General features: G+C 36.1%; 1 protein-coding gene across 1 annotated transcript; it reads right to left on the reverse strand.

The window, feature by feature from the left end:
• Window positions 1–1790: 1790 nt before the first annotated feature.
• On the reverse strand, window positions 1791–16066 carry LOC133300647 (ultraviolet-B receptor UVR8). Its single transcript, XM_061500221.1, has 12 exons — window positions 15736–16066; window positions 15391–15577; window positions 14466–14612; window positions 13443–13524; window positions 11961–12116; window positions 11040–11213; window positions 10604–10675; window positions 4779–4850; window positions 4520–4638; window positions 3455–3540; window positions 3244–3296; window positions 1791–2129 (listed from the first exon to the last, which is right to left on the reverse strand). The coding sequence occupies exons 1-12, from the start codon at window positions 15848–15850 to the stop codon at window positions 2043–2045; spliced, it is 1350 nt and encodes a 449-aa protein (XP_061356205.1). The 5' UTR covers window positions 15851–16066; the 3' UTR covers window positions 1791–2042.
• Between the last annotated feature and the right edge of the window lie 296 nt (window positions 16067–16362).

A 16362-nucleotide genomic window follows, 5' to 3' on the forward strand; every position in this document is an offset into this window, starting at 1 on the left:
TTTGTCAGAAAAATTGTGTTCAAATCTCTACATTTCGTGAACCAAAAATACCACCCTTTTGGTGGTATTTTCAGAAGGGAAAGTATCACATAATTTGTACAAAACATCAAATTCAGGACAAATTAGATGGCCGGGCAAATATCGTGGAAACTCCTACCAAACATGAGTATATATGAAGGGAAATACACCTCTCGTGTTGCTAGAGAAGTGTATTTCTCCTACTGTTTTAGCTCGAATTCCGTGTTTCTATTTTTTTATTTTCAAAAAAATAAATCCCACTTTATTTTCAACCTCTCCTATAACTGGAGAGGTGTTAAACCTATATATGAATCCCACTTTCACTTTCTTGTCATTCTAAAAAAATTATTCCTACCAAATAGAGTACAGGAAGTGCATAATTTTATTCATGACTTATTCATTTGCGTATTCTTATCTAACAGTTTTATTATCGGTTAAGTTCAAGGGAAAAAAGTGTTTGTTCTTTTAAATGACACAACTTATGTCATTTCACTCTCACAAAAAGGTGAGACCCACACTTTTATTTTTTTTGATCCACTCTCTCTCTCCCTTTATCTATCTCTTTTTTTCACTTAAAATGACACAACTTTACATCCTTTAAAATGACACATATTTTTCTCTAAGTTTAATACTTTGATTAACAATTTAATTTTTTTAAAAATAAGTGTGAGGTGTAATCTAACTATAAAAATTAAAAAATATTATATTTACAACCTCTTTTCACATATAACCAAATCTTAATATTTAATTTCCACTAATTTAAAGGTTATATATTATTAAAATTAATGATTAATTAATAAATATAACCCAATAATTTATAACTATCATATTAACAGAAATCAATAATTAAATTTTTTTATAGCCATAATATTAAAATTTAATTATAAAAAGTTGTATGAAAATTTTTTTATAAATATAACCTCACTCATAAAAAATTATTGAAGAAAGTATACGAAAAATATATTAATAATTAATATTATAGTGTATATTAAAAACCATTAAATATTTTATAATAACTAAAATTTCTCAAAAGTAATGAAAAGCTTTCCTTGAGTAATTTTTTTTAAATAAAAAAGTGACATAGATTATCACATACGATGTAGCAACTGATCAATTCGGAGTCCAAGATTAGCAGGACTTGGAACTTTCTCAAAAGACATCACATAAACTCCAGTCAGCAACTCCTTTGTCTGTATACATCTTCGTAGCTTAACTACTTTCTCCCAAGCCCTTATTTATCCCCTTTTCCGCGGATCAAGGAAACACGGACTCGTCTTTTTTCTTTAATTGTGCGTGACGGGCGGTTAATATTTTGGAACACGTGATCAGCTCTTCAACATATTTTTTAGACACGCAGTCAACTTTTTCGTACACGTGATAAATGCTTAGACACATTTTTTTTTAGTCTTAATTTTATTTTATTAACTAAAATTAAAAAAATTATTTATAAATTAATTTTTTTCTGTTATAAACTTTGACATAAAAAATTAACAAGGTATGAAAAATTATTTTTGTTTATATTTATATTATGAAATTTGAATATTTGATTGGTTATATAACTTATTATAGACTGTTATATCTATTAAATATAATATTATATATATTAAAAATATTATTTAATATCAAAACGTGTCTTAACATGTCGAAATATACCATTTTTTAAAATTAACGTGTCAGCGTATCGTGTCCCGTGTCAGGGTCCATGCATCATAGCCGCGGATAATGGCTGATAAGCCATCTCTTCTATCTACTTACAATAGAGTCATAGACCATAAGCTTTTTATTGCAATGAACAAGTAAAACGCAGCATCATAAAACTTGAAATAAAAGTTTTAAACTAGGGTATGCTAAGCTAATTAATAATATACAGAAGAAGGAGATCACATGTAACGTTTCTCATAATATGGCTATAATTTACAATCACGATGTTGAAAGCCAAATTATTACTAGTGGCAGCTGAATGTCTCCCATGTGCAAAGAAATCAATAAGATGCATCATTCTCGTCTAAAGGAAATTTAGCATATCAAACTCGGAGCCGTTTGACATCACCTTCTGGAACACTAACATCAAGCCTATCTCCCCTCCCTGAATTCGCAGTTTGACCTGAGACCTGCCAAATCATACAAGTCAGAGACCAAATCTGCTTTACTTTTATTGATCTTCGCATGAAATGCAGTCTCATACCAAGTCAAATGACCAAGTACACTACTCCTAAACTTGTCATTATACAGATAGTCCTCAAAGGCTGAAATTATCCTTTTCATTATATGTTTCCTAAACTATGAGCAAATGACCATATTATTCCCAACATAGTTTTAAGTAACCCTTCACTCTAGGTGGGAGGGGCCATTTTCAAGTTAATCGAACCATTGTCTTGGACTTTATTCAGGGCATGTTTGGTACATAGTATAAAATAAGGCCTGATAGTATAAGACCTGATAATATAAGGCCTGATTGTATAAGACCCCTGATTGAGTTTTAATACTATCTAGTGTTTGGCACGATATTGTATAAAATAATATATTATATAAGATAATATCATCTAGTATTTAGTAATGCACTATATGATACTATATATAATAAAAATAAATATTTTTAATAAAAATATTCTTTAATAAAGAATTTATATAATTCTTCAAAAAATATCATATGATATTAATTTTTATAAGAATTTATTGATCAGTGTGTCCAAAATCTAAATTAATTTTTATAAAAAAAAAAATTCAATATTTTAAAAATTAATATATTGAAAAATTAATTTTTATTTTAATAGATTAATATTAAAATAATATATTAATTTTTGAAAATTACATTGGTCAACGATATCAATACATCAATCTCTTATCAGGCCTTATCCCTCATCCTTAGGCCGGATTAAGTTATACATCGTTTTGATGTATTAAGGGATTATGCTGTATAAGCTTATACTATACGATGGTCACACCAAACAACTGAAAATGTCATAACGTATAGTATAAGCTTATACTATCATGCCTTATACTTCACACACCAAACATGCCCTCAGCCTAAAAAAAAAGATAGTCTAGTATTAGGACGCCCCCTCATCCTTATTATTCCTCATGTACAAAGAAAACTTAAGAAAGTTCTTCAAATCTGACTCCATATCAACCCATTATCATGTTGCTCTACCTAAGTTCTCTAACCAAATTTTCTGGCTCCTCCCTAGTACTAACAAATAATGTATGCTAAAATGAGACACTTACAGTTTCATCTGGAACAACTGCATATCTCTCGGATAAGGAGGCCCAGGTTTTCCCTGTTTAAGGGGAAAACAAAACACTCAGCATGATGCCAAATTGTATAAATAAAATAAATGAATAAAAAATATGAATCAAAATTACAATATAAAATGGTATAATATCAGAAATGCCTGAAAAACAAAGGAACATATTACTGATGAGCAGAACAAAGCACCTGATAATGGATCGGTGTTTGAGGATTGTATGTGCCGCCCGCATGATCCATCAACACTCAAAGCCTCAATAATCTTTGGAAAATTCCTAAAATCCCAAAATCACATTATGAACTAAAGACATGTGACGAAATGCACTCAATACCTAAGACTATGTTTCCAGTTAACAAATTAGTTACAGGCAATATTACCTCTTACGCTTAAGCGAACATAGTCATTGTTTCACAACGTTGCCACAAAAATCAATGTTCTTTTTAGGACGAAAAAAAGCACATTCAAAGCTATATTCAAACATTCATAATTGAGAAGATAGAATTGATACAATAAAATAGGGTGTGAAAGATGGTTCAACCAACATAACAACACTAAGCTCTATCTAATAGTTAACAAAGTAATCTCGTACATACTACATCGGTCTGAGTTTAAGCACCCACTTCCTGAGTGGCAGATGTTTGACCCAATAACTCAATCATAAGGACTTCATGACCACGATCATTGATCCAAATTCTAGCGGATTAATAGCAATAGTGATGACGAAAATGATGATATTCTATTCCCAAATGATTTATATAGATAGTTTAAAAGTTTGAATAAAACAAGTTTTTCAAATTAAAGGTGTGGTCTGAAGCAATTACTTAGGAAAACTAAAATGCCACTGGGGAGGCGTTTGGTACAGGAGAAATTTTTATTTGTCCGGGAATCTCGATTTTTAAAAATATGATTTTTGCATTCAGTTTACGATAATATCTGAAAATTTAAAATTTAAAAAAATTCAGTTTCCCGGGAATCCCTCAAAATTCTGCGTACCAAACGCCCCCTAGGAGTGCACAAGTGACAATTGGGTACTTAGCAGGTCATAGGTTCAACCTTCCGTGCCATCATTACAAAAAAAGAGAGTTAATGCTACTAACAAACTAATATTTTAACTTTAAAACTACCATTATGACCAAAATAAAGGAATATGCCCAAGTGCCTTCAGCAAACATTAGAAAGAAAGCAATAAAGTGAAAGATCAATGTGTGCCTGATAATCCTAACAAAATTCATTCAGGTTGTATATGCAATTACCGGTCAATTGTTTCCCCATGCCCAAGTTGCCCATTTGTGCCTCTTCCCCAAGAATATACGTTTTCTCTTTTGGTAACAGCAATTGTGTGTCTCCACCCACATGAAATCTGAACTACTTTCTGCCAAGCCAAACAAAGTGTATAAGAAAAAAAAGTAGTTGGTCATTATTTGAAGATAAACAATGACCTTTTATGATACATAGTTGAAATTTTCCAAAAGAAAAAAAGAAAGGGAAGAAGAGTGTTGCAGTTTCAAGTACCTGATCATGGGGAAACTTCACTTGCACAGGAGAGGAGCGATCAACATTGTCACCAATGCCAACCTGTCCAAACTGCAATTGAAGGAAAAATAAGTAACAATTTTTTATTTATTTTTTGGTAAGCAAAAATAAGTAACAATTGACCAAACACATGTTAACAATGAGACTCATGATTGTATCTCATCAATATTTTCTTACAAAAGCAGCATATACTTGGGCTTTTGCACACCTGAATGTGCATTTTTTTACCAGTCACCAATTGTTATCTAGGAAGCACAGGCACTTGAAAACAGTCGCCATACGTGCTCATGTCAGAGACTTAAAAAGACACCTCAGATACTCCTAGTTCAATTTAAAAAAAATATATATCCTTTTATATTATTGAATTTTTATACAAATACAAATGGGAATACTATAATAATTAGTAAATGAAATAATTTTATTAACTATGTATTGAAAAGAAGTTTTTGTATATTGATATTGAATAATTTACATGAGTGAGTATTTATACAAGAAAGAATCGCTAAGAATGACTAAGCGATGACTAATCAATCCTAATCACAATCAATTCTAATCAATCACAATCAATCCTAATCAATCATAATCAATCCTAATTAATAGGAAATAAAAACGGAAACATGTTGTTTGAATTCTGATTTTCTACACTCCCCCTCAAGTTGGGAGGTAAATATTGATCATTCCCAACTTGCCAATCAAGTCTTCGAATGCTGGACGGTGTAGGCCCTTGGTAAGGATATCTGTCGTTTGCTCTTTGGTTGGAACATATATCAAACGCACACTTCCATCATCTAATTTTTCTTTGATGAAGTGACGATCAACTTCCACGTGCTTTGTTCGATCATGATGCACAGGATTTTGAGCAATGCTAACAGCTGCCTTGTTGTCGCAATATAGTTTTATTGGTAGGGAATATGAAATCTTCAACTCTTGAAGAAGTCTTCTCAACCAGATTCCTTCACAAACTCCATGAGCTAAAGCTCGAAATTCTGCTTCAGCACTACTTCTTGCAACCACTGTTTGCTTTTTGCTTCTCCAAGTAACAAGATTTCCCCACACATAGGTGCAATAGCCTGAGGTAGATCTCCTGTCTACTGATGAGCCTGCCCAATCTGCATCAGTGTAGATTTCAATTGTCCTTTTATACCCCTTTTTAAAGAATAATCCTCTTCCTGGAATATTCTTGAGGTATCTAAGCACCCTATAGACTGCACTAAGATGCTTCTCCTTGGGTGAGTGCATGAATTGACTAATCATACTCACCGCAAAGGCAATGTCAGGACGCGTATGAGATAAGTAGATTAGTTTACCAACCAATCGCTGATATTGTTCTTTATCCACCTCATTCCCATCTTCAATACCTAACTTGGTATTAGGTTCCACAGGTGTCTCAGCAGGTTTACACCCTAACATTCCTGTTTCCAACAAAAGATCTAGAACATATTTCTTTTGTGTTAGAGTGATGCCTGTTTTGCTCCTAGCAACTTCCATACCAAGGAAATATTTGAGAGTGCCAAGGTCTTTGAGTTCAAATTGAGCTGCTAGAAATTTCTTCAAGGTGTTCAATTCCTCAATATCATCACCTGTAAGAATTATATCATCTACATATACAATAAGAATAGCAATTTTACCATCCTTAGTGTGTTTGTGGAAGAGAGTATGATCAGTCTGTGCTTGAATGAAGCCTCTTCTTTTGACTGCTTGTGTGAATTTGTCGAACCATTCTCTGGGAGATTGTTTCAATCCATATAGAGACTTTTTTAGTTTACACACTGATCCATTTCCCTTTTCAAAACCAGGTGGAGGATCCATATAGACTTCTTCATGTAAGTCACCATTTAGGAATGCATTCTTCACATCTAACTGTTGCAGAGGCCAATCTAGATTGGCAGCAAGAGATAAGAGAACTCGGATGGTATTGACTTTAGCAACCGGAGCAAAAGTCTCATGATAATCTATCCCATGAGTCTGAATGAAACCCTTTGCAACCAATCTTGCCTTGTATCTGTTGATGCTATTATCTGCATTGAATTTTATTGTAAACACCTATTTGCATCCTACTGCCTGTTTTCCTTTGGGTAAGGTCACTATCTCCCAAGTTCCATTTCTTTCTAAAGCATTCATTTCTTCAAAGACAGCATCCTTCCATTTTTGATCATTGAGAGCCTCATGTATATTTCTCGGTATCTTTGTACTATCCAACATAGTATTGAAAGCACGAAACCCTGGGGGCAACTTTCCATATGAAATATGATTAGAAATAGGATGAGTAGTACAAGATCGAGTACCTTTTCTGAGAGCAATGGGCAAGTGTAGATCATTTTCACCATGACACTCAAGTATTGGGGTGCTGGAACTAGAACATGGTTCAGAATCCTGGCAGTGTAGAGGCTCTGGGTTATTCACACTCTGAGGAGGCTTTCGCCTGCTATAAACTTGTCCCCATTTTGAGGAGGCTCTTGATGGTGAGGATTCTGTAGCTCCCCCTGTTTCCAAAAGTAGAGGTAATACCGTGGCATCAGTAGGTTCCCATGACTGATCTTCATCTACTCCTATAGACTCCCCCTGAAGAGAAGTCGAGGGGAAGAAAGGGTCATTCTCAGAAAAAATGACATCCATAGAGACAAAGACCTTACGAAGAGAGGGTGAATAACATTTATAGCCACGTTGAGTAGGAGAATAACCAATAAAGACACACTGAAGAGACTTAGGATCAAGCTTAGACCGTTGATGGGAGGGAATATGGACAAATACAACGCAACCAAATAACTTGAGAGGTAAGGAGGAGACACCTCGGAAGGAAGGGAAGATACGAACAAGACTAGAAAGAGGAGACTGAAATTTCAGAATGCGAGATGGCATTCGATTTATCAGATACGAGGCAGTGAGAACTGCCTCTCCCCAAAGATATTTAGGAACACTCGTGGTAAACATAAGAGCCCGAGCAACTTCAAGGAGATGTCGGTTTTTTCTTTCCGCAACTCCGTTTTGTTGGGGTGTGTCAGGACACGAGCTTTGGTGAAGGATGCCATGTTGGGAAAGATATTCTCCAAGAATAGAGTTAAAATACTCTTTGCCATTATCTGTACGAAGAATTTGTATAGCAACTTGGAATTGGGTTTGAACCATGGCATGGAATTTTTTAAACACGGATGCAGCATCGGACTTATCCTTTAGAAGATACACCCAACAGACTCGAGAATGGTCATCAATGAAGGTAATGAACCATCGAGTACCTGAAATATTTTTAACACGGGCTGGACCCCATATGTCACTATGAATTAAGGAAAATGGGGAAGAGTCATGGTGAACTTTAGAAGGATAATGAGCACGAGTATGCTTGGCAAGTTGACAAATATCACAAGAAAACAAACTTGGACTTTTATTAATAAATAAGTTTGGCAACAACTTCTGAAGATAAATAAAATTTGGATGGCCTAGCCTACGATGCCACAGCATAACATCATTACATGAATCAAAAGGAAACATAGAGTTTTTTTCTACGAAAACAGCTTCATGAGTCACATCCTCCTCAAAGTAGTAAAGTCCACCATCCTCTCCAGCACTGCCAATCATCCTCTCCGAGTCCTGTTCCTGAAAAACACAACCATGTGGAAAGAATTTAGCAAAGCAATGCAATTCAGAGGTGAGCTTGCTAATGGAAATAAGATTACAAGTCAGAGAAGGAACATAAAGAACTGATGTCAAAGTAATCAGTTTAGAAAGTTTAATGGTTCCGTGTCCCGCAATCTGGGAAAAACTGCCATCGGCGATCTTGACCCAAGAAGGTTCAGAATATGGAGTGTATGAACAAAACAAGTCAAGATTACCTGTCATATGATCAGAGGCTCCAGAATCAAGGATCCAATGATTTTGACTATCAACATGGAAAGTTGTACCTTGCTGGACCACATGACTAGTGGCCTTAGGAGGTTGAGTCAAAAGTCTCTGAAGTTGTTCAAACTGAGTCTTGCTAAGAAAGACACCATCAGAGTCAGAGGATGCATGAGGCTCATCAACCTTGTCATCAGTAGAGACCTGATATGCACGACCTTTATTTTGTCCTTTGGGCTTCCAATTTGCAGGTTTCCCGTGAATTTCCCAACATTTCTCACGGGTATGACCAATTTTATTGCAGTGGGTGCACCATGGACGACCATCCCGTTTTGATTCTCCGGAAGAACAGTCAATGGTACGGTTGGCAGCTAATGCAGACATATCATCAGACTTATCAAGCGACTCCTTTTCTCCCAGCATAACTCTCCGTCTACTGGCTTCTCGACGAACTTCAGCAAAGGCGTCAGCAAGTGAAGGTAACGGTCGCTGCCCCAATATTCGACCACGAACCTCATCAAGATCTCGGTTGAGTCCGGCAAGGAAATCATACAGTCTTTCCTTCTCCAAGTGTTTTTTAAATTGGGTATTAGCTTCCAATCCCTTAAGATCAGATGCATAATAAAGATCCAATTCCTGCCATAAATTCGTTAGTGCAGTAAAATATTCAGTAACAGTCATACCCCTTTGACGAAAGTCTCTCAACTTATTTCTCAGTTCAAAAACTTGAGAGGTATTCTCCAGATCGGAGTAATTCTGTTGAACAGCATCCCAAATTTCCTTGGCAGTATCAAAGAACATATAGGTTTGGCCAATCTGTGGTTCCGTGGAATTAGTCAGCCAAGCCATGACCAAGGAATTATTAATCTCCCAATATTCATAATCAGGAGAATTCTCAGTAGGTTTCTTAATTCTTCCCTCAAGATAGCCCATCTTACCCTTTGCCCGGATGACCAACTTAACTGATTGAAACCATTGCAGAAAATTCTTACCGTTCAACCGGTGATTGGTGATCTGCAAACCTAAGTTGTCTCCAGAGGACTGAGAATTTGGGGCAGATGAGGAGGCAGAAGAGTGTTTTGAGGAAGCCATGAATAGAAAGAGGAGGGTTGACCGTTGATGAAAAATCAAGTTTTATAAATTTTTGATCTGACCACTGGAACAGGAAGGGGAGAAGCCGGCGAGAAGGTCTGTGCAAGTCGCGGCGGAAAAAGACGTTGGGAAGGCGGCGCGTGGAGCTCACGCGCCGGAGACTGGCCGCGCGTGTGACGGCGCGTGCGGCGATGGGTCCAGCGGCGGTCGACTCGTCGGATCCTTCTGAGTCGAATGGTCACCTCACTTTCTTGATCGGAGGTCAGTAGACTAGGTTTCTGTGTTGGACAGATTCAAGGAGGTGTTTAGGAGGTGTTTGACGGTGATGGAAGTGTTTGGATGGTTATTTCAGATTTGAATTAGGGTAGGAACAAACCCGCTCTTGATACCATATTGAAAAGAAGTTTTTGTATATTGATATTGAATAATTTACATGAGTGAGTATTTATACAAGAAAGAAATGCTAAGAATGACTAAGCGATGACTAATCAATCCTAATCACAATCAATTCTAATCAATCACAATCAATCCTAATCAATCCTAATCAATCATAATCAATCCTAATTAATAGGAAATAAAAACGGAAACATGTTTGAATTCTGATTTTCTACACTATGTTAACTTTTAAAATGTCAGTTCTCTCTTTCAATTAAAGATTTGTACTTTTATGCTAATTTTATACCAATTTTATATGTTGTGTCATAGCCGAGTTGTGTCCTATAATTTCTAAAATTTGCTGTATCCCTGTGTCCATGTCTTATACATGCTTTCTAGATTGTTATCCTCTGTTGTGTTCATAAATCAAAGAGTATTTTTTGTTATAATACAAATTACGAAATGTCACGTGAACATACAGGGAGAATAAAAAAAATGCTGTCAACCTTATTCCAACCCCATCCATAAAGTATTCCACTAGAGGTGAGTGCCATACTGTGTCTCCAACCACCTGACACCTGAAAGACAGCCAAGGAAAGTTCAGACACAAACAAAGACAACTATAATCACTATATCTAACACTAAATACATTGCACCCAGTTTGCAGGTTTTAGGGGAGGCAAGATGGTGATGGACCAATTTATGCTTGTCTTACACAACCACCAGAAATCATATTCCAGTAAAAAGGTGGAACAGAATCAAATTAGTGTGAGAAAAAACAGATAGGATGGAACCCTTAAATGAGAAGTATTTTCATACCATCTGGGACTGGGGGAAGATACAACCCACTAAACAAGCAGAGTGAAGGGAAATGCCAAAGCATCCAAATGACATAAGAAATTGCCACTTAGGCACCAACTCAACATAAAATTAGAGGATTACCTGACAAATTGATTTTTCACTCAAGGCTTTAAGTTTGTGAGGCACAAGACAATCCTCAAAATCTCCATGTCCTAGCTGGCCATATTTGCTCCATCCATATGTGTATAAGCCACCAGAAGACGAAACAGATATTGTATGCCGCCAGCCACAAGCAACCATGACCATCTTGTCACACTGCAAATTTAAACAAGTAAGCATTAGGCAAGAGGGGAAGGGGTAATATTTTCCATCCATTAGTATGCATATGCACACTGGTGAGACCCTAAAATGTATCTATGGCAGAAAAGGGAAGAGGAGCAGGCCCAAGGTGGTTGGATCAGGGTCAGGGGTAACAAGAACATGGCAAGGAGATCCAGGCCCAGTAATGCAAGATAACTTGGAAGTAATGAGAGAGGATCCCGTGGTGCAAAGTGCATTTGGAATAGGGAGGGAAGTGAAATGAGTTAGTTAGAAGAGAGGGAGAAAGGGGCTAACCGTTAGGAGGGGGAAATGAGAGTTTATAATGTGAGTGTGGGATTCAGATTGATTTTTAATGAGTCATTACACTAGGGGAATAGAGGGTACGTTGGGGACCACCTCTGGGAGTCTATTTCGGGTATCTTTAATTCTCTTCTTAGGGTCATTTTCTCATTTTTGTCTTTGAATTACTGTAAGGGGCTGTGCTCCATTGTTTTCCAGTTATCAATACAAAACAGTTCCATCAGACACCAATTACTTACAAATCTTAACAATATTTTCTAGACTAATAGACAATCATTAAAAGTTAACCCCAGGAAATGCTGCTTCTTCTATTAAAGTCAATAGCAAGTCAAAAAAACTCAGAAATCAAACAATATGCAAAATCATATATCTTCCAAATTCTAATTGATACAATCACGGTCTAATCAGGAAAGGTAAGATGATACCAGTTTGAGGACATACATCAACAGCAGAAACTTTCTCAGGGATCCACCGATCATTTCTATCTCCCAATCCCAAGTTTCCATATCGGCCCCAACCCCATCCATACAGTTCTCCATCTTCAGTAATAGCCACACTGTGTTCAGCACCAGCAGCAACCATTTTGATAGGTACTCCCTACAACAATATAAAAATTTACATGTGCCCAATAGTTAATTGAATAACTCATTTAATGCATTATATTTTTCAATGTCCAATACATACATAATATAATGTATAACTATTGTTGAATATTGTTTTGAGAGGATTTCTTTGAGGGATCCAACACATGAAAATAAAGCGGACCCACACAGCCAGGAAGGCAGGAAAGATACGCATCTCAAGCAAGATGGATTGGAAGATGTGGAAAGCTATATACTGAATGAGCCTCGTGAGTGGGCACCCAACATGAGTATGTATGAGGGTTACTATGTAAAACCTAGGTGCTTGTTCCTTTCCTGGGCACAAAGAAAGAGAATGATGAATGCTAATGCAAGAGAGGAATCTTGTGCAGAAGTTTAACTTTGCTACTGAGTTTTCTAGAAAATGTGAAAGTGTTCATTCAAGAGAGGGAAAGGGGTATTTATCCTGGCTCAAAACAGGGTGGTCTGAATTAGGTGCAAATACACATGCCACCTGGAAGGAATTGGATCTGACAAGGAAGGCTGCTATCTAGGAAAAGCAGAGAGAGGGAGGTTATGGCTTAATAGGATTTGAATATGGCCCATGTTGCACAGAACACACACTGTCTCTACCCTTTCAAGCAAGATGAGTACAATGGCACTGAAACCATTGACCCTTAGCAACAGTACCTGTCACATTATACATGAATCTATGTGTCATGATTACTGATCTCTCTCAAATTAGTCCAGATACTAATTTTTCTCTTATCATATCACATACAATTACTCTTGCACACATACTATCCTAACATCCCCATACCCTTACTTTTTGTCCACATCTCAGTTAATGATAAGCAAATCCGCCTTACTTCCAACCAATAAATACCATTTCCCAAATTTTGATAACTACTTGCCACATTTACCAAATTTCTATTTCCCAAAGTTAATCTTCTAGACAAGATCTCAATCATTATTACTCATCTTTCTCTTTCATTCTGCTAGGGGTGTTCACAGGTTAAGTTTGAAGAAGTCTAAAAAGCATCCCTAATCAACCTTATTACTACTTGCCACATTAACCAAAATTTCTAGTTCCAAAGTTAATCTTCTAAACAAATCTCAATCATTATTATTCATCTTTCTTTTTCATGAGATAAGAACCAGTCTTCACCAATCGAGTTTTTAAAAGGGGACATGATGAAATAAATATAGATGGGGGGGAGGGGAGAGAGACTATATATCCTTTTTAATATTGATTTAAAAAAAGGGTGGATGGGAAGCAATTAAGTATATGGTAAAAGTAAGTTATCATTATGACCTTGACGAATGTCTTTGAAAAAAGTACCTGAAATGTTTGAATTTTTTGTGGCACAAGAGAGTCTTCTGCGGTGCCAAGTCCAAGTTGACCATTTTGATTCCGCCCCCAACTTCAATGAGTAGAGATAAAGAGAAAAATATTATAAATGTGAGAGGAAATGAGAATAAAACAACCAATTTTATGATGAACCAGATGACTTGAGGCTAGCACCTCCATCTAGGTTTTATGTTCGCTGTTACAAACAGAAGACTGCCCTTCAGTCTCGCAGAATAAAACAAGGTATATGTATTTATACCTTTATAATGGAATGATAATTAAGCAACGGTGTCAGGTTGTAAGTGAGTTCAAACTAAATTAGAAGCATGTACCATGAGCAAGGTAGCAGAGCTAATCCATAAAGGAAGTATTTGCATAGGTAGTGTATTTTTAAAAGTTACTTAAGTAAAAAGAATAGAGTCTGTCCCCAAAATCAAAAGGGCTAATTCAAAGCAACCTCTTTCTATTCCAGTGCCAAAGATACTCTTCAATTTTTCTTTCAGTAAACAGAGAAGACAAGGGAATGAAATTAAAAAAAAAAAAGAGGCCCAAGAATTAGCATACATTTAAAAATGGTTCTACGCGATTGCCCTGTCAGTTTCTATATATACACTCAATGAAGCAACAAAACCTTTTGTAACCAATTCAACCCAAAAGCTTAAGATGTTGGGTGAGGGCTTTTTAATATATTATAATATTCTCTAACACGTCCCCTAACACGAAAGCCGACTAGGCTTTAAGGATGGATAATGCACAAACCCACCTACCTGTGTTAACAAACTCCACAAGACTTAATTAATTATTAATTAAATAGGGGACGGTAAGGATCGAACTCATGACACCAAAGCTCATATATCATGTAAAGAACCAATTTAACCCAAAAACTTAAGCTATTAGGTGAGGGCCTTTTTAATGGTTCTCTAACACCTTTATTGATGCAAGAAAAGTAATTTGTAAATGGACAAAAATAGGTTACAACAAATAAAGATAAAAATTTGTTCAAGAACTACAAACCTCTGCACCTCGCCTTCCATGGTAACAGCCAAACAGTGGCTATCCCCACAAGCAATTTGCTTTATCCTTAGTCCTTGTAAAGCTCTAATTGGCTGAGGAATGAACAAATCACTAGAATTACCATGACCCAACCTTCCAAAGTCACCCCTGAAAAAATCAGATTATAATATGCTTCAAAATCAATGATACCACAGATAACCATGTATCAAAAAACTATTTTTGATGTGAACAAAAATGTTCCAGAAACTGAAGGGTGAATGAGATCAACACAAAACATTTTAAGCCCAGAGTTGACAACTCTATCTACGAAATGAGTTTTCATACAATCTAACATAAAATGTCCAGTTTCTTGCTGTCACCCAAATCAAATTATTGCGTACAGAGAAACTGCTTAAACTTAGCAAAATTATCCATTGATCAGCTAGCTAAAAAAAAAAAAAAAACTATCCACTGTACAGTGAGAACTACTCACGAGTGCATAGACATAATTGCGAAAGAAAATGGATATTTAATTTTAGGATGAAATCTCTCTATTCCAAAAGATTAACTTTATGATAATTACAACTTACAACTTACAACTAGGTGTCATATAAAGGACTACCATTAACTGCAGTTAAAAAAAAAATGCACAAACTCAAATCCATGATACAAGAGTCTTCGAAGCAACAAGGGCAAATATCCAACACCATCAGGATGTAATGAACTAACATTTTAAAAATATTAAAGATATAGGTGAGAATATCACAAAAGCACTATCTTGAAGCTGAATCTAACACCACATTAGAGGATCCATAAACTAGCTTGATCCATTTCTAACACAAGTGCCAAATTAGATTTCAGTTATGATATTATTACAGAACACACTAGCAAACATTTCTCAGCACGATAAACTTCAAAGAAACAAGTAAAAATATAGATTGCAGACCATCCCCAACTATATAGTTCCACGCGTGACTCAGAATAAGCAATGGTATGATCAGCTCCACAAGCAACAGAGACTATTTCTTGAGCATCCAATGCACTTAGTTGCGTTGGTAAAAGCCTATCATCAGCATCACCATGCCCTAACTGTCCATCCTCTCCTCGACCCCACGAGCAAACAACATTCCCAGCTGGAAAAACATGGAAGTCAATCCATGACCATACAAGTCAAACCCATGAACAAATAATCTGAGTGAGGGATTTCAAGTTATTAAAAATGTAAACTTTAGAGAACCCAAATGGTATATTTTCAATAATGAAATAAAGGGTACAAGAGAAACGAGCTTACAAAGAAGGGCAGCAGAGTGGCTTGCACCGGCTGATATGAGAAGAACACGACGAGGTGGAGATGAAGGTGGAGGAACAACAGTGGCTTCAACCTGGGGTTCATCCCCCTCCATCATTCCCACTCACTCACTATACACTCTCAACTAAATAGCACAATGAGGTAAGAGGGGTATTGAGTGAGGACCAACAAAAAAAGAACGGTGATTATTGAAAAGAGAGAGAGAGAGATCCAAGTGAAACATTAATTTGGATGGGACAAGGGAAATGAGTGAGTGAACCCTTTGAAACAGGTTGTGAGAAGTGACTAGATGAGATGTTGAGTCGAAGGTGAGGGTAAAGCAGGTGATGCAGAAACAACGGCATTGAATGTATGGTGAGAATGGGACCCATGTTGTTGTGTGCCAGCAGCGCCTCCAACTTTCTTGCTCTTTCATTCCTTCCCACAGTGTGAATGATCAAATCTCATTTCCCGTGGTCACGAGTAGATTTTTTAATGTATTGGGAATAGGTATTTTCTTATGAAAAAAAAATGTGAAAGTACATAATCATAAAAATAAAAGTCGTATACAAATATTTTTTTTTTTAATTTGATAAAAAATATACCGATATAATATCTAAAATATTTCCG

Source organism: Gastrolobium bilobum, unplaced genomic scaffold (genome assembly GCF_033153095.1).
Source record: "Gastrolobium bilobum isolate Gb01-03AN ecotype WA unplaced genomic scaffold, APGP_CSIRO_Gbil_v1 utg4554, whole genome shotgun sequence".
Classification (NCBI taxonomy): domain Eukaryota; kingdom Viridiplantae; phylum Streptophyta; class Magnoliopsida; order Fabales; family Fabaceae; genus Gastrolobium; species Gastrolobium bilobum.